This window comes from Diabrotica virgifera, chromosome 6 (genome assembly GCF_917563875.1).
Source record: "Diabrotica virgifera virgifera chromosome 6, PGI_DIABVI_V3a".
NCBI classification, from domain to species: domain Eukaryota; kingdom Metazoa; phylum Arthropoda; class Insecta; order Coleoptera; family Chrysomelidae; genus Diabrotica; species Diabrotica virgifera.
In genome coordinates this window covers 98815110-98833622 of record NC_065448.1, presented here as the reverse complement: position 1 = coordinate 98833622, position 18513 = coordinate 98815110, and the positions used below count along the sequence as shown (strand labels likewise).

The 18513-nt window shown below is 35.4% G+C and overlaps 1 protein-coding gene across 3 annotated transcripts in view; it reads right to left on the bottom strand.

Moving 5' to 3' along the window:
- The window catches only part of LOC126886647 (zinc finger protein 234-like), a 61151-nt gene that overhangs the window by 25329 nt on the left and 17309 nt on the right, over positions 1 to 18513 (bottom strand). Inside the window, exon 3 of one of the 3 annotated variants that reach the window (XM_050653641.1) lies at positions 9056 to 14185. The exons of 1 other annotated variant lie outside the window; for it this stretch is intronic. In XM_050653641.1, the coding sequence (XP_050509598.1) occupies positions 12519 to 14156 (1638 nt within the window). In that variant the 5' untranslated portion in view covers positions 14157 to 14185 and the 3' untranslated portion in view covers positions 9056 to 12518. Of the gene's footprint in view, positions 1 to 9055; positions 14186 to 18513 lie in introns of those variants that run through there. One more of the 3 variants, XM_050653640.1, reaches the window with a different exon arrangement.

The window sequence follows — 18513 nt, the reverse complement described above, 5'->3', positions numbered from 1 at the left end:
TAAACGATAAGAAAATAATGGAAAGATGGAGGGAACACTTCGAGCTGATACTGAATGGAAAGCAAGGGAATACAATAGAAAAAGAAAGCCAGATCAATCGAGGGTCCATGAGAAACACGGAAAATCAAGAAACTTTAGAAAAAGAAGAACTGGAAGAAGCAATAAGAAAGATAAAGATTAGAGAAGTACCAGGAAGCGATGAAGTAGCACCAGAAATGATGAAATATATAGAAGTAAAAAAAATTAATTTTTATAATTTGTTTAATTTGTTTTCATAAAAAATTACTATGCATATAGAACCTAATATGGAAAATAAAAGTAATACCCAGACAATAGACAAATGCAGTAATTACAGTAGAATCCCTATTATCCGTGCTCCTTGGGACCGGAGGTGGCACGTATAATTGAAAAGCACGGATAATTGAGAAGCACGGATAATCCGAACATGTGTTTCTTATGTATAATACATACAGTCGGAAAAATGAAAGAATACCCATGAACGATCACATCAAGCACTTATTTTGTATTTGCTGTCTTTTTCTATAAATAACAAACGTTTGTTATAGACAAGGACAGCAAATACAAGGAAAGTGATTGATGTGATCGTTCATGGGTACTCTTTGAGTGTGGCATCAAGAATGTGGCAAGCAAAACCAATAGCGAAGAACAGAAGACGACGAAGCATTAAAGAATGGAATAGTCACATCTAGCAGATACTAGAAAGTAAGAGAAAAACTTGGCAAGAAGCAACACAAATGGCCACCAATAGGAAAGAATGGAGGAAGTTCATTGAGAGTTAGACGAAACTCCCGACACCTCAGAAGATTAAGACACTGATTAAGATTGAATGAATGGCCCAACACCGAAAGGTATCAATGAGTCTACTGATTAAGTAAGTAAAGAAGTAAGTTTTTTCGCATCACCTTTTAGTTCAATTGTCAAACATTAAAGAGCAGGTGTCCAAGAATCAAGAAAAGAGAAAATCATCGGCAATAGAAGAGGTGTGAGTGATATGAATTAAAAAAAATAATAATAGATTAAACAAAATTGTAGAAATAAATATCTGCAAAAAAAGAAACACATGTTAAAAAAAAAAGAAAAAAAGAAATGCAGTCAGTAAAAACTCTTAAAACACCTCAAAACCCCCATGGATGCCCGAACAAATAAAATCCGTAATGGCTTTCTTTAAATTTGATTTGAAGAAGGAAGTACTACCAGGAAAACAAAAATGTGAATAGGCAAATCAAAATACCCAGTATTAGAAATGAGAAAATTTACGGATATAAACTTTTATTTGAAAAACTATTAGAGCCGCAATAAGCGACTAATAAATAATAATGACAATAAATTAATAACATAGATTTTATGCAAATTGTTTGCAAATAACTGACAAAGTTAAAAAAACAAGAATTTGTTCTGTAATTTATTAGTTTTTTATTATCCCAAAAATGTCGGGCATAATTCAAGTATTAAGTCATGGTGTGTCAAGTGTGGTATTTATGACATCTCAAGGTACATGTGGCATCTGATGCCACAAGTAATGTTATCATAGTTTTCCCTGTAGTTTTGTTTAGAAGGAGGGTATAACAAAATTAGAAATATATTACTGATCCACATCTAATTAGAATCAACCTAACGTACGTAGACTTGATGATGCCACTTTGCAGTCTGAAGCACAGATGCCACAACAAATGCGGCGCCGTGTATGTGTGTGTGTGTGTGTGTGTGTGTGTGTGTGTGTGTGTGTGTGTGTGTGTGTGTGTGTGTGTGTGTGTGTGTGTGTGTGTGTGTGTGTGTGTGTGTGTGTGTGTGTGTGTGTGTGTGTGTGTGTGTGTGTGTGTGTGTGTGTGTGTGTGTGTGTGTGTGTGTGTGTGTGTGTGTGTGTGTGTGTGTGTGTGTGTGTGTGTGTGTGTGTGTGTGTGTGTGTGTGTGTGTGTGTGTGTGTGTGTGTGTGTGTGTGTGTGTGTGTGTGTGTGTGTGTGTGTGTGTGTGTGTGTGTGTGTGTGTGTGTGTGTGTGTGTGTGTGTGTGTGTGTGTGTGTGTGTGTGTGTGTGTGTGTGTGTGTGTGTGTGTGTGTGTGTGTGTGTGTGTGTGTGTGTGTGTGTGTGTGTGTGTGTGTGTGTGTGTGTGTGTGTGTGTGTGTGTGTGTGTGTGTGTGTGTGTGTGTGTGTGTGTGTGTGTGTGTGTGTGTGTGTGTGTGTGTGTGTGTGTGTGTGTGTGTGTGTGTGTGTGTGTGTGTGTGTGTGTGTGTGTGTGTGTGTGTGTGTGTGTGTGTGTGTGTGTGTGTGTGTGTGTGTGTGTGTGTGTGTGTGTGTGTGTGTGTGTGTGTGTGTGTGTGTGTGTGTGTGTGTGTGTGTGTGTGTGTGTGTGTGTGTGTGTGTGTGTGTGTGTGTGTGTGTGTGTGTGTGTGTGTGTGTGTGTGTGTGTGTGTGTGTGTGTGTGTGTGTGTGTGTGTGTGTGTGTGTGTGTGTGTGTGTGTGTGTGTGTGTGTGTGTGTGTGTGTGTGTGTGTGTGTGTGTGTGTGTGTGTGTGTGTGTGTGTGTGTGTGTGTGTGTGTGTGTGTGTGTGTGTGTGTGTGTGTGTGTGTGTGTGTGTGTGTGTGTGTGTGTGTGTGTGTGTGTGTGTGTGTGTGTGTGTGTGTGTGTGTGTGTGTGTGTGTGTGTGTGTGTGTGTGTGTGTGTGTGTGTGTGTGTGTGTGTGTGTGTGTGTGTGTGTGTGTGTGTGTGTGTGTGTGTGTGTGTGTGTGTGTGTGTGTGTGTGTGTGTGTGTGTGTGTGTGTGTGTGTGTGTGTGTGTGTGTGTGTGTGTGTGTGTGTGTGTGTGTGTGTGTGTGTGTGTGTGTGTGTGTGTGTGTGTGTGTGTGTGTGTGTGTGTGTGTGTGTGTGTGTGTGTGTGTGTGTGTGTGTGTGTGTGTGTGTGTGTGTGTGTGTGTGTGTGTGTGTGTGTGTGTGTGTGTGTGTGTGTGTGTGTGTGTGTGTGTGTGTGTGTGTGTGTGTGTGTGTGTGTGTGTGTGTGTGTGTGTGTGTGTGTGTGTGTGTGTGTGTGTGTGTGTGTGTGTGTGTGTGTGTGTGTGTGTGTGTGTGTGTGTGTGTGTGTGTGTGTGTGTGTGTGTGTGTGTGTGTGTGTGTGTGTGTGTGTGTGTGTGTTTGTGTGTGTGTATGCTTTGTGTGTGTGAGAATGAAAGAAGAGCTTTCTATGACCAATTAGGAGACGTCCTGAGTGATATTCCGTCAGAGGAGAAAGTTATAATAGGAGGTGATTTCAATGCACATGTGGGCCAAGCCAAGGCAGAATACGAAGCAATACATGGGGGATTAGGCTTTGGAACTACAAATGAAGCTGGAGATGATATGCTTGAATTAGCAACAGCACTAGATATGGCGATTGTTAACACATTCTTTAAAAAGAGAGAAATTCAACTTATTACGTACAAAAGTGGACAACATCAATCCCAAATAGACTATTTCATGATAAGGAAAGAAGACATACGTGAATGCAAAGACTGCAAGGTAATAGTTAGTGAGACAGTAAGCCAACAACATAAGCTGCTTGTTCTGGACATCGAAGTAAAAAGTGAAACTAAACCAAAATATCGGAGAGGACCACAAAAAATCAAGTGGTGGATGCTAAAAGATGAGAAAGAAGGTCTATTCAGGGAAAGAATAGTAGAGAAAATATGTTGGAACATGAAAGGAAGCCCTACTACAATTTGAAGAAAAATGGCCAGTAGTCTTAGAGAGACTGCTATTGAAATACTGGGGAAAACGTCAGGAAAAAAGTTTATAAAGAGACTTGGTGGTGGTCAAACGAAGTTCAAGGAAAAACAAAAGAGAAGGGAAAATTATATAAAAAGTGGCAAGAAACCAGATCCAACACAGATCTTCAAAACTATATGGTCGCGAAAAAGGAAGCGAAAGTAGCAGTAGCAAAAGCTAAAGCAGAAGCGTATTCAAACCTATACGATCAACTTGATACCAGGGAAGGCGAAACGAAGATATATAAAATAGCCAAACAGAGAGCAAAGAAAGCAAAAGATTTTAATCAGATTAGATGTATCCGAGATGAAAATAATAAAATACTAGTTCACGAAAAGGATGTCAAAAAGAGATGGAGAAAGTTCTTTGACAGCTTATTAAATGAAGAATTTGACAGACAGCCTGTGGAGTCAACGGAGACAGTAGCAGCAATGGTCACCAAAATAACAAACGAGGAAGTGGCTCAAGCGCTTCAAAAAATAAAGAAAGGAAAAGCGGTAGGACCACATGATATTCCTGGGGAAGTATGGAAATAATTGGGAGGCTAGCAGGTTTATTTGATAGAATTATGGAAGTTGGACAAATGCCAGACGAATGGAGAAGCACCCAGGCAACCAAGTGACGTCATATAACGTTGAGGAAACGTCAGTTTTTGGTTGAGTATAACACGTGTTTGAACATTACGTCATATAGACGTCTTTTGTAGGCGTTTTTAAATACGTAAGATTAATGACGTTAAAATTACGTTTAAAAAACGTTTTAATTTCAGACAGCCTAAGTCTGACGTCACAAAATTGGGAGGAGCTTGCTTGTTTGTATTGACTCTAAACAATTTCGTTTAGGTATAGATAACGTTAAATGTTCGTAAGAAATTTCTCATTTATTGTTTACGTGGTTTGTGTCTTGTGTGATAAAATAAGACTTTTAATTTAGATATTTAGTTGAAGAAACGTGTAAATTAAGAGATTTTTATGTGTTTTTTCTCAGTGAGTTAGTTTAATGCAGTAATTCTTCTTGACAACTATTTGAGGTTATGTTTATTTGTTTTTAATTAAGCGTTAAATGAAGATATTAAGACAGCGTTAAATTAAAATATTAGTATGCTGGATAATTTGTTAATAAATTATTTATTAGTTTCATATATATGTTGTTTCAGTTTTGACACAGTAAGTACGTACAGTAATCCCTCTTCAACCGCGGGGGTTACGTTCCGAAGAGAAAGGTGTGGTTGGTGAAACCGTGGTTGGCGAGGGATCCACGATCCAAACAAGAATGTGACATAATCCCAATTTGGATACGTATGTACATATATTTGTATGTACATAGAAAGAAATATGATGAAATTGCATATCTGTGAAATAGTATTATCATATCAATAAAAATAAAGACGCTGAGATCAGCGTCTAATTCGCCGGTATTTTATATGCGCGCACCACACTCTCGGCGAAGTTACTTCGCCAAAGTTGTCCGAAGTACCTCACTACACACTCGTTCTACTTCGCGAGGAACACATTCAAGTGGTGCGATACCGACAAAGATCCCTTTGACTTGGACGCTCGAGACAGACAGAGAACGGAAGTAGAACGAAGCGAGGCAAATTGCACAAGGTGGCCATCTACACTCTCCTACTTCTTGAACCTCGATTGACTTCAGCGAGAGTGTAGACGGCGTTTTAAACCTTCCGAATTATAAACTAATTGCCATAGTCTTACTACTAATAACAAGCGCCAGAGGCGTATCATGAGTAATTTAACGCGACTGGTCAAATTTTAAAAAATATATAAAAATAATAAAATATTCTCATTAAAGATTCAACAGATATTACAACCGCGGATAAGTGAATCCGCGGTTGATGAGTCCGCGGATAACGAGGGATTACTGTATATAACTAGTGAAAATTCTATAATGTGAGGTTGGTACAATCAGGCAGAATCAATGATGCTTCAAGGTTAGCGCACAAGCGATCTTAAACAAGTGATAGTACTTATATCTTCGACACATGGGACGTAGGCCTATAGGTTTTATGTTATGTACCTATTTTTTATACTATTTTGAAACATCTGAAAGAGGTCACTTTTTGAAAGTATTAAAGACGTGGTTTTACCGACGTGAAAAAAACGTAGATACGATTACGTTTTAAAATCGTCACAATTATGACGTCAAATCGATGAGACAAATACACGTGATTTTCAACGTCAGTACTACGTCATAGAAACACGTCAATTGGTCATTTTTATGACGTGTTATCTACGTTATAAAAACGTCGTTTGGTTGCCTGGGCAGTATATTAGTACCTGTCTACAAAAACAAGGGAGATATACAGGAGTGTACAAACTACAGGGCTATAAAACTGCTTAGCCACACCATTAAAATATGGGAGAGAGTAATTGATAGACGGATACGTGAAAAGACCGACATATCCGAGAATCAATTTGGCTTTATGCAGGGCAGATCAACAACAGACGCAATTTTCATTATAAGGCAGTTGATGGAAAAATACAGGAGTAAAGAAACAAACGCTCATATGGTATTCATTGATCTTGAGAAAGCATATGATAAAGTTCCTCGAGAGATTATGTGGTGGGCACTCAATAAGAAAGGAGTCCCTGGTGCATATGTAAAGATTGTGAGGGATATGTATGAGGGAGTAACGACTAAAGTTAGGACAGGTGTGGGAGACTGATAAATTTCATGTGAAAGTAGGATTGCACCAAGTCTCGGTGCTTAATCCGTATTTATTCTCATTAATTTTGGACCAGATAACAGCGAAACTACAGGGTAACATTTCATGGTGCTTAATGTATGCTGATGATGCCGTGTTAGTAGGAAATAGTGAAAGAGACTTAAAACAAAAACTGGAACAGTGGACACGAGCTCTGGAGGAAAAAGGTTTAAAACTTAGTAGGACAAAGGCAGAGTATTTGGAATGCTGATTTAAAGATGGAGTTACTACAAATAAAATGGTATCTTTGGATGGTGAACTGATTGTAAAAAGCAATAGTTTTAAGTACCTGGGATCGATATTACAGAGTAATGGAGAAATAGATGGAGAAGCATGCAGTAGAATTAGGGCTGGATGGATGAAGTGGAAGGAAGCGTGTTGTGTGACAGAAAAGTTCCAATGAAGCTGAAAGAAAAATTCTATAAAACAGACATAAGACCGGCTATGATGTACGGAACTGAATGTTGGGCAGTGAAAAAAAAAAGAGGAACAACGAATGCATGTGGCGGAGATGAGAATGCTTAGATGGATGAGTGGAGTGACAAGAAAGGATAAAATTAAAAATGAATATATTAGGGGAAGTCTAGATGTGGCACCAATTGATGCCAAAATGAGAAAGCATAGGTTGAGATGGTTTGGTCATGTTCAACGTCGTGACGTTAATCATCCAATACGAAGAGTAGCTGAAGTGCAGATTCCTGGAAGGAGTAGGAGAGGAAGACCAAAGAAGACGTGGGGGGAGACGATTAGGCAGGACATGTTGGTAAAGGGGATTAATATTGATATGACCCAGGATAGAATTGTGTGGAGAAATGCAATTAGAGGGAAGCCGGCCCCGCATAGGGATAAGGCAAAGAGAATGATGATGATGAATTAAAGAGCTAATTTCGTAACGTGAACCGTTACAAAACCCATTGGTTGACTAACTCCTCCACCAATTGTAGATGAAATAGGAGTTAGTAGATAGCAATATAAACTTGTTTCAAACTTGCAACAAGTTTGATACATCAAACATGAAAGCTTGCTGCAGGTTTGCCATGGCAACTTCGCAAGCTTGCAGCAAGTTTAAATCAAACTTGCTAGTTTGAGTGTGACAAACTTGCATGAAGTTTGTTTTTCCAAACTTGATATAATAAACTTGCTGAAGGTTTGTTTTTGTTTTGTTGCATGAAGTTTGTTTTTTCAAACTTGATACAAACTTGCTTAAGGTTTGTTTTGACATACGTCTAGCCACAATTTGAATAAAACAATGTGAATAAAAAATACAATACCATTTTATATAACTATTTATTCAGTAATCACTCAACTAAAATACAATCTATTGTCTAAAATTATTTATTGGAACTTACATTAAACCCACTAGCTTCAGAATCCGATGCTCAGTTTTGTCTCAGCTCTGAAACAAATAAAAGAAATTGTTATATAGTCTTGTTGTGTGAACAGAATTAATATTTGCTATTAAAAGAGATAAACACATGTTAAAGTAACAATTTTACAATAAAACCTAAAACTTATTTATAGTATACTATAAATACTAGTAATATACAGGGTGTCCCGAAAAGATTGGTCATAAATTATACCACAGATTCTGGAGTCAAAAATAGATTGATTGAACCTCACTTACCTATATACAATAGTGCACACAAAAAAGTTACAGCCCTTTGAAGTTACAAAATGAAAATCGTTTTTTTTTCATATATCGAAAACTCTCAGAGATTTTTTATTGAAAATGGACATGTGGCATCTTTATGGCAGCAACATCTTACAAAAAAATTAATGTGAAATTTGTGCACCCCATAAAAATTTTATGGGGTTTTGTTCCCTTAAACCCCCCAAACCATTAGTTAAACACAATGCTTCTAAAACTGTTTTGCCTCTTAGTACTTTTTCGATAAGTCAGTGTTTATCGAGATATTTTGAATATTTGTCGAATCCACCACATATTTGTATATGGTTAAGTACGGTTATAGAGACCTGTTAATAATTTGAAAATTTATTTATAATTTACATTTTTAGGTATATTTTGAAAAAGAAGCTACATCTCGATAAAAGGTGACTTATAAAAAAAAGACTAAGAGACAAAAGTCTTAAAAGCACTGTGTTTAACTAACGGTACCGCAATAATAGTTTAATTGGAACGTACACAAACATTTGGGGGGGTTTAAAGGGACAAAACCCCCATAAAAATGTTACGTAAATATATTGAAAAAGAAGCCGCATCTCGATAAAAACTAGCTTATCGAAAAAATACTAGGAGGGAAAAAAGTTTTAAAAACGTTGTGTTTGACTAATGGTACCACAATAATGAATTAATTGGAACGTACACAAAAGTTTGGGGGGTTTAAGGGAACAAAATCCCCATAAATTTTTTATGGGGTGGACAAATTTCACTATAATTTTGTTTTAAGATGTTCCTGCCATAAGAATGATACATGTACATTTTCAATAAAAAATCTTTAATAGTTTTCGATATATTGAAAACAATCGATTTTCATTTTGTACCTTCAAAGGGCTGTAACTTTTTTTATGAGTACATTTGTACTAAGGTAAGTTAGGTTCAATCGGACTATTTTTGACCCCAGAATGTGTGGTATAATTTATGACCAATCTTTTCGGGACACCCTGTATAAGTATATAGTTATACTATAAATAATATATTATAATATGTTTATTTTAGATAGAATGTATGTAAATACAGTTAGAAGCTACGAAAAACATAAAAAAACTTACCTCAATTTCACTAAAGCAAAAAGAATACCAATTTGTACCTAATGACCACAAGCAGGTGGGTCTATGAAAAACTGAAGAAAACAAGCTTCAGCTTAGTAATTAAAGTAATAGTCTCAGAGAATTGTACGGTAAATGTTGTATAAAAATCAAAGAAAAATATCAACATAGGATAGGACATACCTAACCACAAATTATCACCGCTTGGCAGGATGGCAGGTTACTTTTCCCTTGTTGCCAGCTGTCGAGTGAGTAAGCTTTTTCCTCAACGTACCTTAAAAATTCCCACTTTTATGATAAAATTCCCTCCTATGCTCCTATTTAAAAAATCTGTGAAAATATGTTGAATTATTTTCAGATATATTGATTTTTATAAATATTTTACAATTTGGACTGGAGCAAAGATTACCTTATAAGTTAACTTATTCCCTTTTATGTTGAAAATTCTCGCAGAGAGGGAAATTTACCACCGGTGGCAACACTCTCGTTTTCGTGGGCGTGACATCAGTCAGGGTAACGAACGAAACCGAACCGAACCGACCGTAACGTGTAAGTCAACCAAATAGATGGCACGCGTGACGTGGCTTTGCAACTGTACGCTTGCAGCAAAGTTGCTACAAACGTGAATCATCATCTTTGTCATAACAATATTGCAGCAAACTTGACTCGTCATATTTGACGCAGTAATTTAAAATCAAAGAAGAATCAAACTTGCCACAAGTTTACATGTTATCTGGGTTTGGACCTCTAGTACATCTGGAGAAACAGAGTGCAGTGTCATAGTACGGTGAAATAATCAGTTTTAGTTTCAGTGATTTTAAAACTTTTTTTCGTATTTTTATTCATGTTTTTTAGACTTTTAATAATCATATTTATTGTCTGAATTGTCCACTATACTAAATTTTATCTTTGTATTATGTTCCAAGTAATTGTTATGTCTTATTTTAAAATTATAATCTTATGTGTCTTACTGGGTGCTCGCCACTGGGCGGCTTCCCTCTATGTTATTTTTCAATAATTATATATATATTGCTTGTAATGAGACAGATGGCAATAAACATTGGATGTTAAAAAAAATTATATTTTTATCAATATCAACTGTGAACACGGATATACTAAAAAAAGCGAAAAGGCTGCGTTTTACAAGCGCTGATGACCTTTTATTAATAAAAGAAGTGCGAGGAGTCAACCCGCCTAACAGTATTTTCTTGACAACGTCGTTGTAATCACTTATCGGCTGTATCGCATTGCTTATGTTTTTCCGCTGTCAGCAATAATCAGACAGGCAGTTAAGGCTGATTATGTTACACCGGGACGTGGACGGCACGGAGCGCAGAAAAATAGAAATCGCACGTCCTCGGCACTTTCCGGTCCCGCCCCGTTCCGTCGTAAGATAAATTAGCCAATGTTTTTCATATCTGACGATCCTTCAAGGTGCTTCGTCCCGTCCAGGTTCCCGTTATAACATAAATCAGGCTTTAAACTTTAAACTGTTTACGGGGCCAGTCTGTGTAGTTAATATGCTGTTTCGGTGTGACAACCATAATTTAAAATGAACAAGGTAGACTATTTGTTACAAAGTCCTTTTAATACGTTAATGATAGAGGAAAAGAATGAAATTAAACGATTAAGTGCGCATCAACCAAATGATTTATACTATATGCGCATCAACATTTACACAACTAGATGGTAAGAGAAAGGGAACATATAATACGTGGTTTGGTAAAAAATCGTGGTTGACAGTGAGTGAAGAAAAACAAAGGTTATTCTGTTTTTATTGTTTATTGTTTCGCGATCAAGAGTTGCGGACAACTGTACGTTGTCTTTCATTTAGAAAAAGCATGCAACCTAAAAATTTCATCATAAGGTCAGTCTTTAGAGAGTTAAATTCAATTTGAGAGAAAAATTTTTTTTTTATTAGAAAAAGAAGTCGCATCCACCAAAAGGTTATTAGCGACGGAACAAAATATAAATAACAAAAGTAAACAACTACAGGTTGTACAGAATGTTTATGGATTTTAGATAATTAACTATATTGTCGCAGGAATAGTTTTGACCTAGAGCCTGTGGTAGAGCTTGTTGAAATAAACTTCTTAAAACATATTTCACATTTGTGTGGTTTTACCAAAGTGTGCACTCTAGACTGTATTTCTAAATTATACGCTTTACTAAACTGTTTAAAACAAATTTCACACTTATGAGGTTTTTTTTTCAATGTGCACTGTGTAAAAATGTGTTTTCAATTGAGTTGCTGTAGTAAAGCGTTTAAAACAAATTTCACATTCGTGACGTTTTTCTCATGTCGTTTTCAAATGTGTTTTCAAAGTACGTTTTTGATTAAATCGCTTGAAACAAATTTCACACTTGTAAGCCATTTCTCGAGTGTGCACTCTCTAATGGTTTCTCAACCAGATGGTAAGAGAAAGAGAACATTCTGTAATACGTGGTTTGGTAAAAAATCGTGGTTAACAGTGAGCGAATAACAACAAAGGTTATTCTCCTTTTATTGGTGTATAGGTGGATTCTCTTTGTATAGGTGGACAACTACTGTAAGTTGTTTTTCATTTAGAAAAAGCATGCAACCTAAAAATTTAATCATAAGGTCAGTCTTTGGAGAGTTAAATTCAATTTGAGAGAAAACCCTCTTCTTCCTTCTTATACGCAGGCTTCAAAGCCTGTTTCATCTTCAATATTAGCCTCCTAAATTGTTTAAATTATCGCACAATCTTTTTCTTGGTCTGCCAATACTTCTTCGTCTATTTGGTGACTTATCTCGTCGATCAGATTAGCCAAGCGGACTGAGGCGCACGATTGACAAATCTATAGTGGATATGCGGTCGAGGCGATCGAGGTTCGTGCCCCAGCCGGTGAATAGAAAATAAAAAGGCTGACGTCGTAGTCTAAAATTCTAAAAAGAATCTACGACTTGGTCTGGAATAAGCTGGTGTCTGATCGGCCTATGGAGGAGCAGTACGGCAAGAGATAAGGGCTTGCGGCTCGGTGACACTCCTCCATAGATCCCTACCGGAAGGGCGTTGACGCCTAAAAAACGGTGTATATATATATATATATATATATATATATATATATATATATATATATATATATATCTCGTGATATTCGTACTATCCTATCCTATGCCATTCTACTGATGTGTTCGTTCCACTCCTGTTTCCGTTTTGTCACCCATCCATTTATGTCTTCTACATTGCATGCTCTTCTCTTATGTTTTCGCTTCTCTCCCTATCCAACAGACTTTTCCCTGATATTCGTCGAAGTATTTTCATCTCTGAGAGAAAACCTATTAAGGAAATTTTACACATTAAGATCTTTTCTTGCGTGTACTTTCAAATGCCGTTTCAAAGTAAGAGTATAAGAAAACAGCTTAAAACAGATTTCACACTTATATGGTTTTTCTCTAGTATGTACTCTGAAATGTTTTTTCAAATCACTTGTTGAAATAAACTTCTTAAAACATATTTCACACTTGTGAGGTTTTACCCCAGTGTGTACTCTAGAATGTATTTCTAAATTATACGCTTTACTAAACTGCTTAAGACAAATTTCACACTTATGAGGTTTTTCTTCAATGTGCACTGTGTGAAAATGTGTTTTCAGTTGAGTTGCTGTAGTAAAGTGTTGAAAACAAATTTTACACTTGTAAGGTTTTTCTCCAGTGTGCACTCTCAAATGTATTTTCAAATGACTTACTGTAGTAAACTGCTTCAAACAAATTTCACATTCGTGAGGTTTTTCTCCAGAGTGCACTCTCAAATGTGTTTTCAAAGTACTTTTTTGATTAAATCGCTTGAAACAAATTTCACACTTGTAAGGCGTTTCTCCAGTGTGCACTCTCAAATGATTTTTCAAAACATCTGCTCGAAAAAACTGCTTCAAACATATTTCACACTTGTGAGGTTTCTCTCCAGTGTGCACTCTTAAATGTATTTTCAAAGAAATTGCCGCACTAAACTGCTTAAAACAAATTTCACACTTATGAGGTTTTTCCTTAGTGTGCACTCTCAAATGATTTTTCAAAACATCTGCTCGAAGAAACTGCTTAAAACATATTTCACACTTGTGAGGTTTTTCCCCAGTGTGCACTCTCAAATGTGTTTTCAAAATACTTGTTTGACTAAATCGCTTGAAACAAATTTTACACATGTAAGGCATTTCTCCAGTATGCACTCTCAAATGATTTTTCAAAATATCTGTTCGAGGCAACTGCTTAAAACCTATTTCATCCTTGTGAGGTTTTTCTCCAGTGTGCACTCTCAAATGTTTTGTCCAAGAACTTTCTGTAGTGAACTGCTTAAAACATATTTCACACTTGTGAGGTTTTTCCTCACAAGTGTGAAATATTCTCAAATGTTTTTTCACAGAACTTGCTGCAGTAAACTGCTTAAAACAAATTTCACACTTATGAGGTTTTTCCCCAGTGTGCACTCTCAAATGTTTTTTCAAATCACTTTTTGTATTAAACTGCTTAAGACATATTTCACATTTGTGAGGCTTTTCCCCAGTGTGGCCTCTCAAATGTGTGTTCAAATGACTTACTTGAGTAAATTGCTTAAAACAAATTTCACACTTATAAGGTTTTTCCTCAGTGTGCACTCTCAAATGTTTTTTCAAATTACTTTTTGAAGTAAACTGTTTAAAACATATTTCACACTTGTACGGTTTTTCCCCAGTGTGCACACTCAAATGTGTTATGAAATTACATTTTTGAGCGAACTGCTTTAAACAAATGTCACACGTGTAAGGTTTTTCCCCAGAGTGCACTCTCAAATGTATTTTCAAAGAACTTGGTGAAGTAAACTGCTTAAAACAAATATCACACTTGTAAGGTCTTTTTCCAGTCATAACTTTCACGTTTTTGTCTAATGTTGGTCCTTCAGCATGTGGATTCATATAATTTCCTTTCTGAGATAAATGTTCAGTTTGTGCCCCCATAATTTCAATTTTGTTGTCTTGGAGATAATCTAAAAGCCAAACTGACTATAATATAAATATTTGAGTACAAGCAAAAATAAATTTAAAGACAAAAGAATAATCAAATTAAGGGGAGGTATGGTTTGAAATCAACATGTCAAGCACATTTTTGTAATATTTTTTTGAAACTATGGTAGGGAATACCGGGGTACAGTGGACATAGGGGCTTAAAATATCTTTTAAATGGAGTGCCTTACTACTTTGGCTACCTGTAGTAGCCAGAGTATACAGTATACAAAATGTAATTTTGACTTAATTTCTTTGAAAATACATCGTGACGCATGGGAAAAGTTAGAGTGGAAGAACAATAAAACAGATTTCCGATAAAAATCCTAACCTCATATTTGTAAGCGTCAAGTAACTTTTCGGTCTCCAAAATTTGTAGAATTTCTTAGGGATAAGATTAAAGTAAGTTTATTTTTTTATGTAGTTTATTGTTGCATGTATTAATATTCTACTGCCCCATAAAAATATAAAGAGTAACCTTTTTATTTGAATATATAAACAGTTAAAACACAGTTGTACTTTGGGGCACAGTGGTTATTTCAAAAAGGGGTACACTTCTTCTTTAGGTACCGTTCTCTCAAGGAGGTTGGTAATCATCACAGCTATTTTCACTTTTGAGACTGCAGTTCTGAACACGTCGATGGAACTGCAATTATACCACTTTCTCAGATTGTTTAGCCAGAAGATGCGTCTTCTTCCAATACTTCGTTTTCCCTGTATTTTTACAAAAAAATCCCTGTAAAAATCCACTGTACCCTGATAAAAGGGGTACGTGGTCACTAATTTCTCATAGTGGGAGGAGTGACCGCTGTACCAGTACCACTGCAGCAGAGAATTCCAGTGTTTTATATAAACTGTTTTAGAAAAATATGGTGAGAAACAAAAAGAGGAAAACGGATATTGGTCTACACCGCTTATCTTTGTTGATAATAGAAGTTCGCCAGCGGCGGAACCAAGTAGAGTTACTGCGAAGCGCACCACAACAATTACGGAGTCAATGCCTTTACTCCAACACGGACAAACTACTCCCAAACCAAAGGCAACAGAGTTAACAATTGATCAACAGAGAACACCTGAAAACAGCACCAGGTATTTTATTGGTAAAGTACAAAAAATTGTGGAATCTAATTACACTGTTAATTTCCTAACAAGAAAGGAAACGACAACCTACATGTTTCTAAAAAGTCAAGACGTAGACGTTATTCAGAAAAGTGACATTGTTGCACAGTTACTGGATCCAACAACACTAGGTACGTCGAGATCAAAAGGACTATTACATTTTAATGTCAATTTTATACCTTAATATTGAATAAAATTGTACATGTCGACTTAAGTCCATTTGCTGTATTGGTTTTTGGTAATTAACTGAATAAACTTTAGTTAAAATTAATGTGTTTACTGTACCACGCTGCTGTAAACTGCGATTTATTCCAAATACGCAAGATATTAATTTTTGTGTTAGATGATGCCTATTAGACCGTAGTAGATGGTAACGTAGATATTTTGGATCTATAGTACCTGATAAAAAAGATGGGCTAATAAGCCCATAAGATAATAATAAGCATATTAAGTACAATTCACAGAGTATCCAAAAAATGTTCAAGGAAAAATATTGAAAAATAATCCAAAAGTGGCAAATTTTAACAGACATTCCAAAAAATGCATTTTGCGATGGACATCAGAACTCGTCACTGGCTTATGTGAAACAAAAAATTCAAAAAGATTTTATTAGCTTATGAGTTTCTCAAGATAATGCTGTCGAGTTTTTTTTATTTATAACGAGTTTTGAGTTCTTCGTATCACTCGGAAGTAAAAAACGAAATGATTTGTAACAAAAGAGTGAAAATCAACATATTTATTGTTTCTAAACAAAAAATAAGCATAAAACAAATGAGTGGCCGTTTGCCAAAAGCCGATATGTCCACTTTCGATATTTTTCAGAAGAGCAAATTCAAATGTCCACGATGTCCATAACATCACAGTTTTAGAAATATATTATTGGGTTTTGAGTTTAATGTTTATACAGCTATTTATGTGAGTTGACATTATGAAAAAACTGTAATGTTGTAGAAATTTGAATTTGCTCTCCTGAAAAGTACCAAAAATTGAGATATCAGCTTTTGGCAAACGACCACTGAAATATATCTCGACAGCGTTACCTCACGTAATGCCTGAAGAAAATATGCAAAATTTCAGGTGGATCGGTCAAGTAGTTTTTGAGTTACAATGTCCACCGCATTTGAAAAGGCAGTTTTGAGAAAAACACGTTGAAAGTTTCGACGACTTCTTATTTGTCTGTCAAATCGTAAAGTGATGCACATCGGACAAGGCCAACATTTGTTGAACGTTTCTCACTACGCTCAAGCGTACTGGCACGAAACCGCGGCAAAGCGAGTCGAAGGTAAGAATATTCAACATGCTGTATCTTTAGTAATTTTTTCTTCTTCTTAGGGTGCCTGTCCGTTCCGAACGCTAGCGATCATTCTGGCTATGATAACTTTGTTGGTTGCTACACGGAATAGTTGTGTTGAGGTCTTTCTATACCATGCTCTCTGGTTAGCAAGCCAGGATATTCTTCTTCGTTCTTCAATTTTACGATGACACTTCACGATGTTGACTAAATCTGCAGTTGTGTAATTACAGTAATTTTAATTACGGAGTAATTTTACATTAATATGAAATTTTCAGAGAATATTCTTGAAACTTTGAAATTATGCACTTTTATTACAAAATATGTATTAAAAAAAATAATATTTCAAACCATACCCCTCTTAAAGGTTAATAAAAAGACAGCTGAAGTGTACTCAAGGATACAAAAATATGTTTTAGAAACTAGCCAGACATTTTCTTATTTTAAAAACAAACAATTTTTTTAATCAGAGGAATTTTTCAGTATTCTAAATACTACATAACTAACATACTACAATTATTATGTAAATAATTCACCGTTTTGGTTGTACCTTTTTTGTTTTATTTAATTATATTTTTAATTTGTTTTTTCTTAATTGTTTTTTCTTTGGTTTTTTTTGTTTTATTTAATTATATTTTTAATTTGTTTTTTCTTAATTGTTTTTTTTTACTACGCTAAGACATAAACCGATTCAACATCTCGGAGATTTACATCTTAGATCTTTTCCTATTTTTTTTCCTTTTTTTTCTCTTTTTTGCAATTATAATATACAATAATTAGGTGCTTAAATCTACATGGTTTAAAAAATAACAAAAAAAAACATGCTTGTTCTGTTTTAACAAAGTGGTTCTCAGAAAACTTCGACGATGACTGTGTAATTTCTATGAGTCACCTTTTTAAACCGGAATTAGAGGAATGACCCAGTTCAAAATTTTTAGACTGTACCAGAATGATTCTATTTTTTGAAATAATGTACTACTAAAAGAACGACCAATCCGAAATTATGGCATTTAGTTAAAAGAAACATTAGAAATTGACGAAACTCATAATATTTTCAAAATCCAGACAAAGCCAACTAATATTGACCTCTATGTTTACTAGATTGCATAGAAGCATTCTACAAAGGTCAAGCGCAAGTACATGTAATAATAATTATTACATGTACTTGCGCTGGCCAATTTTTTGTGTGACACGGTGACAGGAAAATACAGCGTGTTTTATATGTTCCTTCATGGGTATTATTTCATTTTTCCTACTGTAATTACCTTTCTCAGCGAACCAGCACCTATAGAACCTGAGATTGGAACAATTTCATTAAAACGGGGTCTATTTACCAGCCTCATCATCTTTGACGTTAGTAAAATGGAGAAATGTCAGTTTATTGGTCGAATAACTTTATTCATAGAATAAACTTCTATTTCTTGTTGGTGAAACCGGCCATTATAGTTGATTTTTTAACCAAGAGGAGTAAACTAAAAAGACAAATTCACACCCAATAAAGTTACTAGAAAAGTCACCAAATTCATCTTCTTTTTTCGTTGATCATATCACCTTTCGATGATAATCCATACATATTATATTATACTAACACATCGCTAAAAAGTTCTAAAAACAACTGTTTTTATATGTACAGTGTGACCCATTTAGATTGGAAACACCTCTATAAAATTTGAAGTTGTTAACCGATTTTAACCAAATTTTTTTTAATGTCATGTAATAAAAGGTCTATTGCGGGACAAAATATGATATATTTAGTTAAATTTTCAGGGCATTCTACTTTTTCTTCGTCGAAAATGGAGAATTTGTATTAGCATAAAAGTCAACTAAAAATCTAAAAATTAAAGGAATAATGCAGAAAACACAAAAAATCGCCGATATACTTAATTAACCTATAAAATGACA